The sequence below is a fragment of the Silurus meridionalis genome, chromosome 7 (genome assembly GCF_014805685.1).
Source record: "Silurus meridionalis isolate SWU-2019-XX chromosome 7, ASM1480568v1, whole genome shotgun sequence".
Lineage (NCBI taxonomy): Eukaryota > Metazoa > Chordata > Actinopteri > Siluriformes > Siluridae > Silurus > Silurus meridionalis.
Window position 1 is genome coordinate 2,037,112 of NC_060890.1, and position 14,437 is coordinate 2,051,548.

At 37.8% G+C, this 14,437-nt stretch overlaps 1 protein-coding gene across 1 annotated transcript; it reads right to left on the reverse strand.

The window, feature by feature from the left end:
- Positions 1 to 3,282: 3,282 nt before the first annotated feature.
- Positions 3,283 to 13,622, reverse strand: LOC124388786 (alpha-tectorin-like). Its single transcript, XM_046853809.1, has 12 exons — positions 13,571 to 13,622; positions 12,545 to 12,604; positions 11,728 to 11,760; positions 11,497 to 11,588; positions 9,424 to 9,711; positions 9,219 to 9,320; positions 7,673 to 7,799; positions 7,417 to 7,547; positions 7,017 to 7,282; positions 3,955 to 4,053; positions 3,721 to 3,847; positions 3,283 to 3,384 (listed from the first exon to the last, which is right to left on the reverse strand). Exons 1-9 carry the CDS (start codon positions 13,620 to 13,622, stop codon positions 7,055 to 7,057), a joined length of 1,113 nt encoding a protein of 370 aa, XP_046709765.1. The 3' UTR covers positions 3,283 to 3,384; positions 3,721 to 3,847; positions 3,955 to 4,053; positions 7,017 to 7,054.
- Between the last annotated feature and the right edge of the window lie 815 nt (positions 13,623 to 14,437).

The following is a 14,437-nucleotide window of genomic DNA, read 5'->3' on the forward strand; positions in this document are numbered from 1 at the left end:
CAACACCTTGGGTGGTTCCATATAATTCCGGAGTAGAACGGGTGCTTTTGAGGACGGATTGGACTGTAGTTGGTGTCGGCGGTCTGCTGCACTGACTCGGGAGTGCAGTTTGCTTCTGATCATCATCACTGTACCCCGCAACTTTGTATATATGCTTCAAATGGACATTTGGTGCAACCCAGATGAGGATGGGTTCCCTCTTGAGTCTGGTTCCTCTCAAGGTTTCTTCCTTATGCCATCTCGGGGAGTTTTTCCTTGCCACAGTTGCTCATCAGGGACAAACATACTTACAAAGATCATATTTACATTTAATCACCACACTTTCTGTGTAAAGCTGATTTGAGACAATGTTCATTGTTAAAAGCGCTATACAAATAAAAATGAATTGAATTGAATTAAATACTCTAGACATTGCTATTGGCACCCCGAGGGTGCCCTCAGAGGGTTCGCTGAAACTGGCTGGTGGCACTTAACAAAGCCATCTACCTCGTTCTTGAGGCCTATGGCAATGCTTGAGCAGGTTTTTTTCTGAGCCATCTATGAGCCATCTACCTCGTTCTTGAGGCATATGGCAATGCTTGAGCAGGTTTTGTTGTAAGGCTTCAAAGCCATTGATTTCCAGGACCTCCACTGGGTGGAACACTGTTGTGGATCCCTTATGTGCTTCATGCCATTATTGATTAAGTTTAAATGAACTGCATACTAGTAAGCAATCAAGAAACAACATATCAGTTCCTGGTGAACTTAAGTTGCAAGCATGGTCAAGTGCCAGTTTGTGAATAAAGGGTGGTAAGGAGCACACACCTGATGGTGGTTTTTGACAGTTTGATAGAAGGTTTGGTGCTTGGGGGACTTCATAAGACCGCAGTAAGGACTGTTTAAGAAATGTAGCTAATTCACTGACAAATAAAAAGTGACCCACGTTGGATTTGGGATGGACCTCTTGCATTTGGGAAGTGAATGGACACACAAGAAGTGTCTGTCTGTTCAACCATCTCCTGCATATACAAGAGATGCTGTGTATAGGAGGTTCAAACACAAAATGTGAGATGCAGACTTTCTCAAGAACCTTAATGTGAAATGCAATGGGAGGAAGCACCAGGATTGGCCTGATGTAATGAAAAGATTGAATGAGAGAGAAGAAGCTTCAGTTCAGAAGTCGCAGATGCGGTGACATGTGTGGCTTGGCTCCTCAAAGTCCTTCCTTAACCTTCAAGTTTATTGTGAGGCTATCAGGAATTCGTGCTTTGACTGCTGACTACCTCGACGTCAATTGCGCAAATTGTTGCTGCTTGAGCTGTTCTGTGAACTCGCCTATTCATAACATGTTCTTTGGTAAAAAAAAGGGCTAAACAAAAAGTGCTATACAAATATAAAATTAAATGGAACGAAAGATACACAAAGGACAGAGATTTGCATGTGTCATACCTGTTACTGAGTTTCATTATTAACATGCTATAGGTAACTGAGAACACTTTTCAAGGCATGTCAAAACACCTATAGAATCTTAAGACATGTCAGAGTTAAGCTCCTGTTGATGCATTTCAGCAGGTCCCGTAAGCCTCCATTGTAATTGGACGTATCTAACCACAAGAATGTCATTCAGTACATTCTAGGCCAGAGGGCAAAATATCACACTCTGAGTCACTCAGGAGAATTTGCATAGAAGAGCAGTCGCAACGGTATAACGGGGGTTACTCGGCTATAGGAATTTAAACTGGGACATAATGAATTCGTGGAAAATCAAGAAGTTTCTTGTATATTGAAGCATGAAACAGTGGTCATGGTGCCAAAGACTACCTGGTCAGTTCAGTTCTGTGTGGATTTTTGAAAAGTCATCGGGTTTCTAAATTTGACACACATCTGACACCTTGCAGTAAAACTGCTTAAGTTGTTAGGTCTGGCACAGTTTCATTTAACACTGGATATAACTGTGATATTGTCTAATGAGACAAAGGACTTTTTAACTCCATTTGGCATGCACCAGTTTGACACACTTTCGTTCGGGTTGTTCAGCGCTCCAGCAATATTACCTATCTAATGGACCGAATACTTTGTTCCATATTGTATATACTGCAGCCTATTTAGACAAGATAATCATTCATGCAGTAGTAAAGGCATTTGCAACACCGAGAGTGGTCCAGAGTCTTGAACCCAAAAACTGTGCAATTGGTCAGGTGGAAGAAGGGTAGCTGGGCCTCCACTTGGATCATTGGCAGGTGTGCACCGAAAATGTTTGTGGTATTATTAGAAATTACATGACTACAGAACGATTTATACTTACTTTCGGCAAACATTTTCACATTTGCCAAAATTTCACCAAGCTGGTCAGTGCGACAAAATGACAAATCGAAACTACAGTAAGCACTCATGGAATATGGCGAATCTTGGAATAAGTAATAGATCCATGTAGGTCAAGTAAATATAACAACGTGCTGTTTAATTTACCGTTAGAGTTGTGCCACACATTTTGGCATTGACGTCAAATTTGAACACCAGCCTGTCATTCTCGACCTGGCCTTTGCAATTCGGGTCGTTGAGGTGGAGAACATCTGCAGAATATCCGGCTTCAAAGAGCTGACAGCGAGACAGGGACATTGATCCAGTACTGCCTGAACATGTTTTAGAGGCACCTGAAAATGTAACCATTAAAAAACAGACAACTTACTTTCTATATTTATATATTTTTACAATCACATACATTAAAGACTAACAATTTACTTTGAAAAGAGTGTAGTACTTGAAAAATTGTTTAGTAAATGTGCGACACTGAGAACTTTATATACAGTGACACTTTAGGCTTTTTGACACCGTACAATAAGTTTATGTATGTTGTTTTAACTACTACTTCTTCCACATTTAGTCCCCAGTTGCTTTAATAAACACCTAATAACATTTTCGGGAAGATGTTCTGATAGATTTTGAAGTGTGGTTGTGAAGATTTTTGCTCAGTCAGACACAAGGACGGTGGCAAAGTTGGGTACTGTAGGTTGAGGAGGCCCGGGCGCAGTTTACATTCCAACTCATCCCAAAGACATTTGATAGGGTTCAGGGCAGAGTTCTATAGTGAGCCACACAAGATCTTTTATTTTAACCCATAAATATCTTATTAGAGCTGGCTGTGAGAGCTGGACCCAGCAACTATCTTGAACCATGCACTGAACCAAAAGATTGGAGAGAAAATGTCAACCGTTCCTCATTTTTTGTCCACACAGTGAAGCATGGTGGTGTTTGCACCACTACTACACGAAGAAAAAGAAAACATACCATGAACGTCTGAGTTTGTGTCAGTTCTATTGTATTCCTCTCTGCAGCCACAGCCATAAGCTCCATTTATGTGCTTGCAAACTTCAGTCCACGTGCATTTAAAAATTTGACAGGGCGCTACAGAGAAAGACACGCAGAATGGCAATTGTTAATCTAGGGTTAGATTACTAAACTCCCCAATAAAATCCCAAACTACTCAACCAGGCTTGTTTGACTATATTTTATAGAACAACTGCACAACTAGGGTTCTGCTACATGGTTTTAATCTAAAATGATTATAAGACAGCTAATTATTATCGATTGGTATCCAAAAATGGCTATAATTAGGAATACAATATCAATCCATAGGATTTATCTGTAATTATAAAGACGATGTTCAATGTATGAAAGTTAATGTATCAGTCTAAACACATTAATATTAACCTCAAAGAACTATTTATAAAGAATATTTACATGTGGCAGGAGAGCCGATTTTGAAAGCCCAGCGACCGGGAATGTGGACGTTAGAAGTCGAAGAGAGTTTAACGGTGTCTGTTTCTGGAATGAAATTGTAGCTGTTGTGCACTGCCTTATAGCCAGCCTTTGAAGAGAGACCAAACAACAACTTACAACTAAACCAGTGAATTAAACTACTTGTAATGTGTTTTAACATGAGGTGGGAGAAGTATAGAAGAATAGACGTCTCACCAGCCACTTCTGATTAGTAGAATTAATGTGTCCATAATTCAGTATGATGTAGGAGACGTCTGCACCATTGGAAATTAAGACTGCCTGGAATGTCGCAGCCTTAAAAAGCAAAACAAAAAGAGTTGATGATGATGATGTTGCGCTAAGGGAATTTTGGCGACATTGCCAGTCAGGACGGTATGATTGTGTCCAGTCTGCACATGCATGGGTTTGTCATTTCAAAGAACACAGCAAAGATGTGTGGTCATCTAATGGAGCGGTATGGACTCCTTACGGTAGCAGCTCAAAGAGCCTCAATACCGTTCGGGTATGGGCTGTTCGAACACATCTAACTCCTATTTCCTATTATATATACAGTGAGGAAAATAAGTATTTGAACACCCTGCTATTTTGCAAGTTCTCCCACTTAGAAATCATAGAGGGGTCTGAAATTGTCATCGTAGGTGCATGTCCACTGTGAGAGACATAATCTAAAAAAAAAAAATCCAGAAATCACAATATACTGTATGATTTTTAAACTATTTATTTGTATGATACAGCTGCAAATAAGTATTTGAACACCTGTCTATCAACTAGAATTCTGACCCTCAAAGACCTGTTAGTCTGCCTTTAAAATGTCCACCTCCACTACATTTATTATCCTAAATTAGAGCACCTGTTTGAGGTCGTTAGCTGCATAAAGACACCTGTCCACCCCATACAATCAGTAAGAATCCATCTACTAACATGGCCAAGCCCAAAGAGCTGTCCAAAGACACTAGAGACAAAATTGTACACCTCCACAAGGCTGGAAAGGGCTACGAGGAAATTGCCAAGCAGCTTGGTGAAAAAAGGTCCACTGTTGGAGCAATCATTAGAAAATGGAAGAAGCTAAACATGACTGTCAATCTCCCTCGGACTGGGGCTCCATGCAAGATCTCACCTCGTGGGGTCTCAATGATCCTAAGGAAGGTGAGAAATCAGCCCAGAACTACTGGTCAATCACCTGAAAAGAGCTGGGACCACCGTTTCCAAGGTTACTGTTGGTAATACACTAAGACATCATGGTTTGAAATCATGCATGGCACGGAAGGTTCCCCTGCTTAAACCAGCACATGTCCAGGCATGTCTTAAGTTTGCCAATGACCATTTGGATGATCCAGAGGAGTCATGGGAGAAAGTCATGTGGTCAGATGAGACCAAAATAGAACTTTTGGGTCATAATTCCACTAAACATGTTTGGAGTAAGAAGAATGATGAGTACCATCCCAAGAACACCATCCCTACTGTGAAGCATGGGGTGGTAGCATCATGCTTTGGGGTGTTTTCTGCACATGGGACAGGCGACTGCACTGTATTAAGGAGAGGATGACCGGGGCCATGTATTGCGAGATTTTGGGGAACAACCTCCTTCCCTCAGTTAGAGCATTGAAGATGAGTCTTCCAACATGACAATGACCCGAAGCACACAGCCAGGATAACCAAGGAGTGGCTCTGTAAGAAGCATATCAAGGTTCTGGCGTGGCCTAACCAGTCTCCAGACCTAAACCCAATAGAGAATTTTTGGAGGGAGCTCAAACTCTGTGTTTCTCAGCGACAGGCCAGAAACCTGACTGAGCTAGAGAAGACATGTGTGTAGGAGTGGGCCAAAATCCCTCCTGCAGTGTGTGCAAATCTGGTGAAAAACTACAGGAAACGTATGACTTCTGTAATTGCAAACAAAGGCTACTGTACCAAATATTACCATTGACTTTACCAGGTGTTGAAATACTTATTTGCAGCTGTATCATACAAATAAATAGTTAAAAAATCATACATTGTGAGTTCTGGATTTTTTTTTTTTAGATTATGTCTCTCACAGTGGACATGCACCTATGATGACAATTTCAGACCCCTCCATGATTTCTAAGTGGGAGAACTTGCAAAATAGCAGGGTGTTCAAATACTTATTTTCCTCACTGTACATTAATATATTGGGGATGCGCTGAATTTTCGTCCGCTGAAAATCTTTGCCTGAAAATGGCCTGTTTTTAGGCCGAAAGAAAAAAAAAAGAAGAACCCACCCCCCGCTCCTTTTGTCTGCATCTGTTGTTAACAGTTTGAGGTTGGTTCTATTTTGTATTATTGTTTTGTACAGTCATTGTACGCTTTTATTATGTCGATAACAACTAAATGGAGAACAATATATATAAGTTTGTTCTATAATATTTTAAACAAACAAGTTTAGTTTAGTCCTGATGATTTACGTCATTTAAAACACCATAATTACTTGAAAACATTTACAAGAATGTTTTGTCTGCATACTTAATGTTGAGTTTGGCTTCACTAATAATAAATATACACATTTATATATATATATATATATATATATATATATATATATATATATATATATATATATATATATATATATATATATATATATATATATATATGTACTGTATATATATATATATATATATATATATATATATATATATATATATATATATATATATATATATATATACAGTACAGACAAAAAGTTTATATATATTATATATACATTACAGACCAAAAGTTTGGACACACCTTCTCATTCAAAGAGTTTTCTTTATTTTCATGACTATGAAAATTGTAGAGTCACACTGAAGGCATCAAAACTATGAATTAACACATGTGGAATTATATACATAACAAAAAGTGAACTGAAAATATGTCATATTGTAGGTTATTCAAAGTAGGCATCAAGAGAATGCCAAGAGTGTGCAAAGCAGTAATCTAAGCAAAAGGTGGCTACATTGAAGAACCTACAATATGACATATTTTCAGTTGTTTCACACTTTTTTGTTATGTATATACTTCCACATGTGTTAATTCATAGTTTTGATGCCTTCAGTGTGACTCTACAATTTTCATAGTCATGAAAATAAAGAAAATCTTTGAATAAGAAGGTGTGTCCAAACTTTTTGTCTGTACTGTATATATATATATATATATATATATATATATATATATATATATATATATATATATACGCTTGCATTTTAAAATATTACTACATTAAATGAAAACAATTGAATTGAACAGGAATCCCTTCTCACCCCTGTATTGTTGACGAATGACATCATTTCCCAGGTGACTATAAAAAGCCAAGTAGCATAAAAATGATTCCTGGGAACATGGTATTAATGTCTTGTGTCGCACGGGCCAGAAGAGGACCATCGGTGACTTCCTGATAGATGACTTTTCCATCGTCAGTTACGAAGTCGGTCCAAAATGGAGCGATGATGTCGGTGTTATTTGCATAGATATCAGGACTTGCCTCGTGGAGTGGCTCTGAGAAACTTAGTACGCCGTTCTTATTCACCTAAAACGAATCGGAATGAGGCGAGAAATGGGTCAACATCGAAAACGATCAGACAAAAGAATTATAATGAGGATATTGTAATGTTTTTTACACAAATATGTAAAAACTTTGATTTCTTTACGAATCAGGCTTACATGTATTGTGTTCATGTATGATTCAAAGTACTGGAATGCCCTCTGAAGTGTTATCTGAGAGGAACTCCCATTATTAAGGTCAACTTTTGCACCATGCCAGAAGGGATAGAAGTTTGCAGGAACTGGATTGCCTGGACAATTAAAGCGACAAGAATGAGATAAATGTATTGGCTTTGGTTAGCTGCATTACCCAATTTAAACCTCTATTCATACGTGACTTTCACTGAATCTTTTATTGTCGATTCAAAAATGTTACCTGCAGGTAAATTGGACACTTGAAAAGCCCAGCAACCTGGAATATTGCTGTTACTAGTCGAAGACAGCTGAGAGGAATCGTCTACTGCAATGGTAATAAAATCACTGTTTTCTACGTCAAAGCCGGCCTAAAAAAAAACATCATACATTTCAGTAACATCCATTCCACACCCCTGGAGAAATACACTATACTGATATTGGGTCACCTGACCTTTCCTGCTATATTGGTTCTTTTCTAAACTGTTACCACAAATTATAATAAAACTTTGCATTCACTTCAACTTGGAAACCCGAACCTGTTCCAGCATGCCCCAAAGTGAGCTCCTTAAAAGATCTGGTTTACATGCTTTGGAGAGGAAGATCTTTAGAGCTCTGATCTCATCCCTACTGAACACCTTTGGGATGAACTGCACCCCAGGTCTCCTCACCTACATCAGTACAGTGGAACCTCGGGTTACGAACGCCCCGGCATACGTATAATTCAGGTTACGAATCGCAGTTCATCAAAATTTTTGCCCCTGGTTACGAACAATATATCGGGATACGAACGTCGCTCACCAAAAAAATCGCAGGCAAGTTGGTTGTTTTTGCTCTATCCACGCACTCTATCCTCGTCACATCAGTTAGCGTCCTGTGTCCCTAGCGAGAGCATCGTGTTACTTATCCGCTTGAACTTTTCCCGGCAGCAGCGTAACAACTCGTTAGTTGATGCTCGTGGAATGATGAGATGGACAACATTAGCCGATGCATAACCACTTTACTTGTTTTATGAAGATAGATTAGCAGGGTTACAGTCTTTTCCAGTACAATACCCATAATGAATTTCACTCTGGACTTCAATACCAACTGATAGTAGCCTTAAAGAAACAGCTCTCATTTTCCCTCTAATGCAACAATTGTCTCAGCGTTCGTGTTAATAACACTGTCTTTAATATTCTATAATATAATATATAATAATATATAAATAATATAATATAATAAGATTCTCCTTCAAACAATAACTCTCCCTCCTCCCCTTCTCTGACGTCGTCTCCTGCAGCGAGTCTTCTCAAAGGAAAGTACCGGTAAAGATCTTTTCCTCTTTTGTATGTTTTATGTGGTATGATTTTAATATAACATGTTAAAAGTAAATAATATTAGTGAATATTGGCTTTATTTTTATTTAAGTAATTTTTGGTTGTCCAGAACGAATTACCGAAGTTTCTGTTCATTATTATGGGGAAATTTGTATCGGGATACAAACTTTTCAGGTTACGAATAAAGTACCGGAACGAATTAAATTCGTAACCCGAGGTTCCACTGTATTTGCCTTTTGTAACACCCTTGTGGCTGATGAACACAAATATTGATAAGCGCACTCCAAAATCTGGTGGAACATCTTCCCAGAAGTGTGGAGGGAAATATAAGAGCAAATTGGGACTAAATGTGGAATGCAATGATCAAAAATCACATACGGTACTGATGACTAGGTGACCCAATACTTTTGGCAATATAGTGTATGTGAAGGAGGTTCTGCACATTAAAGGTATTTATCTAAATGCTCTTACCAGCCAGAAAGGGGAGGGAATAGAAGGTATGGTACCGTAGTTCAACAGGGCATAAGATTGACCTTCACTGTCTGAGACCAAGACAACTTGGAGGGATGCAACCTGACAGATGGGGACACTGTTAGTTTTGAAAATCTATCTATTTAGGTATACAGTACTTTCATTTCAATCAGCGTTAAAAATGTTTCGCTTGAACGCTCCTCACCCCTGAAGTCCATTCAAGTGGTACGTTTTCCCAAGTGGAGACAAAGACCCAGGAAGCAGAAAAGTTAATAGAGGGGAACATGATGTTAATTGCATTTGTAGCTTCTTTTAGAAGAAAGCCATTTGTGGCCTGCTCGTAGGTCCAGCTTCCTCCTTGGTCAACACGAAGATCGGTCCACAGCGGCGCGATTATGTTTTTGCCAACTTGTGGGTTGGGTACCTCAATCCAACTTGATGTTTGATCAGCAATATTTGGAATAGAAAAAGATACGTAACCATCCATATTTAGCTGAGGGAGAAAGAGAAACAATGCCTAAATAAGTCATCATTTTTTTCGGAATATAGTTTCGGAACATACGATGTAGGACATTTTAGGAAGGTGAGGGAGGTGTGAATGAGATGGTTTGGACATGTGCAGAGGAGGGACATGGGGTATATCTTTAGGAGAATGCTGAGGATGGAGCCACCAGGAAGGAGGAAAAGGAAGACCAAGAAGGAGGTTTATGGATGTGGTGAGGAAGACATGCAGGTAGTTGTTTTGAAAGAGGCAGTTGAAGAGGACAGGGGGGTATGGAGACGGATGATCCGCTGTGGCGCCCCTAATGGGAAAAGCCGAAGAAGAAGAAGGTGTTCGAACATAAGATGATAATAAAATTCTGTTGCATTTTCCTTCCGTTCCTATTGTTGAACGTGAACCTCGAAACAGCAGCAGCTTATTTGACATTTTTTTAATTCAGAACTGGATTTTCCAGTCTTTGCTACTCGGATCTCATTTTAAATTACATAATTACACTTTGGATAATTTTAAATAACTTCAGGTAATTATTGCTTGTTATTCTTTTGAATTTATATTACACGTTATTAAAGCTATCAACAGGAATGACCTGCTAAACAACATTGTGTTTGAACAGGTGACAGACACACACCCCCAAGCTAATCAAACAGACTCTTAATGCAATACCAGGAAATGCAGCGGGAAAAGCTAAAGTCAACCGACACACAAAATCACCTCAATCAACCCACTAAACGCCCTCCCATATTCCCTGATGGCCGACCATCAGCTAGTTGTGTACTGGACTCTTAAAGTTCTTTTTGTTCGTTTTTTAAATCTAGCCTTATGTTTATGATGCTTATGATGCTGCTTTTGGAAAGAGAAGGAGAATATCATTTAGAGAGAGAGCGAATTCAATTTTATCGGGCAAACATATTGGCCAAAAAAAAAAAAAGACATCAAATATCGCCCATCGGCTGCCCCTGATATTGGCATCGGCCGAAGAAAAACCCATATCAGTCGACCTCTTATAAATACAATAATAATAACAATAAAAATAATAATAATGAACACAAAGTGGTTTCAAGAAGAACAATAAAACGTGGATTAAAAAATATCCATTGGGTCCTTTTTCAATGAACCCTTCAAAATGGTTCCATCTATTGATGTCGAGCCATTTTTTAGGTTTCATAAATGAAGACGTGATACAAATATTATACTATTTATACTATTTATAATATATACGTGATACTATATTGAACCCTGTTTTTAAGAGTGTAGAATCCTATGGCCCAAAAGAACAATGCTCGATACCAGCTCAGGGCGATCTTGACCCTAATTGGAGGTGAAAATATTGTGGCCAATACTTTAAAGTATATCTAAGTCTAAGACTAATATTGAGCCCGTGAAGGCAATTATTGCCTTACAGCAGCAGCAGGTTACACGATCAGTAAAAACAAAGAGGGTATTATAGGTATGATAAGGTATCCAAATATTACAATACTTTTTAATGAATTTAACATTTATAAGTTTTTTTTATTATTATTTCTTTTATATATATCTTGCAGCCTGCCTGGTGGGGGCCTGGTACTGGTCCACAACCCGGTGGTTGATGACCTCTGACATCTTCGAATAAAAGCATTGTGTGTGGAAACAGGAGCAAAGTGTTGATTATTAAATTTGACTTGAGCACACAAAGCGAAAAAAAACCAAAAACGAAATGTGCGACGTTACAAATTGGAAGATGTGAAGCTACAGTATTTCTACTAGCATGAGAATTCAACCGATTGTATTAATACTTACATAGAGATGAGAGTAAGTCGTTCCGGCGTACACGAATGGCTGCTGCAGCTGAATTGTTTTATGTTCTCCATCTTTGATAAAAAGCTGTACTGCTGCGGGACCCACTCGAACAATAAAACACAATTATCGTAAATACGTAGCATGCTAAGGCCGGCGTTTGTTTTCCATTTTTTTTGGTTTTATTACTTTCATTTACTGCAAAGTCATTAAGTCACACGGTTATAAAGTTACCTGGTACAGATGTCGTTGGTGCCGGGCTTCCATCTGTTAATACAAAAGAGCAATTATCAGGCAATGAATCCGACTTATCAATATTAATTAGACTTTCTTACTTCAATCGCAAATCACTTATCACCTCTTGCAGGCATGTAGTGACTGCTACTGTTGTCGATTATGGGTGCGGTTTAGCTCCCATAGTTATAATAGTAGGAATGTAATATGAAGATTAGATTAAATACACACTAAATAAACAATTACATCAGTGTGAAAACGGTTTGCTTTAGCAAAACCACTGATTACCTGCTACTACGGTTTAGCAAAACTAACCACACGAACTATTTACGTTCACCAAACTAACTTTCCTTTTGACTTTTCTTTCATTAGATTTGAATCGAATGAAGAAATATTGGATCCCATACACCAAAAAAAAAAAATAACAATCCGATCTAATATCTAAAAACAAAACGCTGTAATTATAACAAGTATATATTATAGTTAGATTATAGTTATGTTGTATATAACCGCTTCTAACACGTCAAATTTGAGCACAAAATGTTTGCCTGCTGCCTGTTAAATGTATCCCACCCACTAACAGGTGCTGCAATGAAAAGATAATCTGTGATATTGAATGGTGGTATTCACCTGTCCAGTTTGCAAGCCAGTATAAGATTTTCTGGTCATTTTAAGGCAAATTGTCTCTAGTAGGTTTTAGCTATTGGTTAAAAAGACAAAAAAAAAAAAAAGTAAAGCTACTGATAACAAAATTCATAGTAATAAGAACGTCACTTCGTCCGCTCTTTATCGGAATTTACAATAATTATAGACTTACTCATAAAGAGCGAAGCAACAAGACATGGCAGAAGTGGAGAGAGCATGAGGGACGGAAAACCTGAGACGGAAGAAAAAAAAGAAACAGTCGTTAACACATTTCATTCCTATAGAAAATATACACAAACAAAATAAACCAAACAAATTTGACTTGAGCAAGTGTATGTTATTGTGCGTATATCAACATATATAAAACAGGGATGAAGCAGTTATACGGTTTTAATTTATACTGTAAGATTTTCTTTTAGTAGCTATAAGTTCTATTCTTATAAGTTTATTCCTAAGACAGTAATGACTTTTATTTTTTCTTTACTTTTTTTAATATACTTATAAGTAAAAAAAAAGGTTTTAACTTACCAGGCTGCAGACGTCTTCGGTTGGATCTGAGGAATGTCACTTCAACTGTCATCATGAAGTGAGGAGGCAATTTGCAGAATGCAAAAGCAACAAAGGCAGTAAAAAAAAAAAATGACGTCACTGTCGCTTACAGTAGAAATTGAACCTGTATAACTGCTTCATCCCTGTTTTAGATATGTTTAAATATGTAAATATGTTAATACGTGCAATAATATACACTTTCTCAAATACAATGTTTTGTTTTTATTTTATTTGTGTATATTTTCTTTTCTTTTTACTCAGGTTTTCCATCCCTCATCCTCCTTCCCATTTCATCCATGTCTTGTTGCTTCGCTCTTTATAAGTCTATAATTATTGTACCTTTCGATAAAGAGCGGACTAAGTGACATTCTTATTGCTATGATTTTTGTTATAATGGTGACACTGGACACTCTTTTTTTTTTTTTTTTTTTTTACAGACGAATTGTTTCAGTCGGATTGTAGCTTCACTTTAGTTTTTTTCCGTGTCAGCCGAATGCGATAGGAATAAAAAGAAGTCCAACGAATTTGCATGATATTTACAAATATACAGTATGGATTTAATATATTTTCTTTCTTTTATTAGACCTAAAAAAAAAAAAAAGGGGAAGATAAAAGTACAAAAATTAAAATAAAAACGGTTTAAACTTACCAGGCTGCAGGCGTTGTCGGTTGGGTCTGGGGAATGTCACTGCAGCTGTCATTATGAAATAAGGAGGCATTTTCCAGAAAACAAAAGCAAACGAAGGCAGTTGAAAGAGAATCAAAAACAAAAGGTGATAAAAGTGCAAACGAACAAGATGTGCTGTAGGATAAATCCTGTTAAAGAAGAATTTTAACTGTGACTCTCATATTTGTTCGGTCAAAGTGATTCTTCATCCCATTCAACTACCAAATTGTCGCATATCAAGAAAAGGAACATGTACTCGTCCCTCAAACACACGAAGACTTGAATTAGCCAACGCAACAACTGTTGGGGTTAGTTGTCAAGGAACCTTAAGATAAGTCCTCCCACCTTCCACATTAAGTATACTGACGAGGTCGTGAATTTTAGCTTTGAAACGGCACATGGTGAAGTTATTGGACCAAATTGTAGACTTTAATGCTACGAAGCTCAAAGTACTCAAACACAAATACGAATTACAAAGCGCAAAGATCAACATACATTTCAGAACTCATTGCTTGGACTTCGCAAAATTGTAATGCATTGTCTGGAGATTTGTTTCGTGGAAAAAGGATGCTACTCAAATCTGCCATTTGCATGCATTTAGAGCTGAAAAGTTTGACAGCAATTTACAAAGCATTGATGAATCTTTTGCTCTCATGGGCTAGGCTTCGGTTCAAGGCATTCCATTGCGAAAGCATTAACTGTTGTAAACTGAGATTAACGAGTTTCTTGGAACGGCTATGAACAATTCAGCTTCGATCTAGACATTATGTCTCTTTTAAATTCACACCAATCGACTGATTAATGAATTAATTGCCCGATTCATTAAAATTAAAGGGAGTGTGTAAAACT

Bases quoted from the DNA above. Each gene is read 5' to 3' on its own strand.
- LOC124388786 (XM_046853809.1), bottom strand. From the start codon at position 13,622: ATGACAGCTGCAGTGACATTCCCCAGACCCAACCGACAACGCCTGCAG. The intron at 11,589-11,727 runs GTAACTTTATAA...TGGGTCCCGCAG, and splicing joins ACCAACGACATCTGTACCAG to CAGTACAGCTTTTTATCAAA. The intron at 7,800-9,218 runs GTAAGAGCATTT...GTTTTTTTTTAG, and splicing joins TTCCCTCCCCTTTCTGGCTG to GCCGGCTTTGACGTAGAAAA.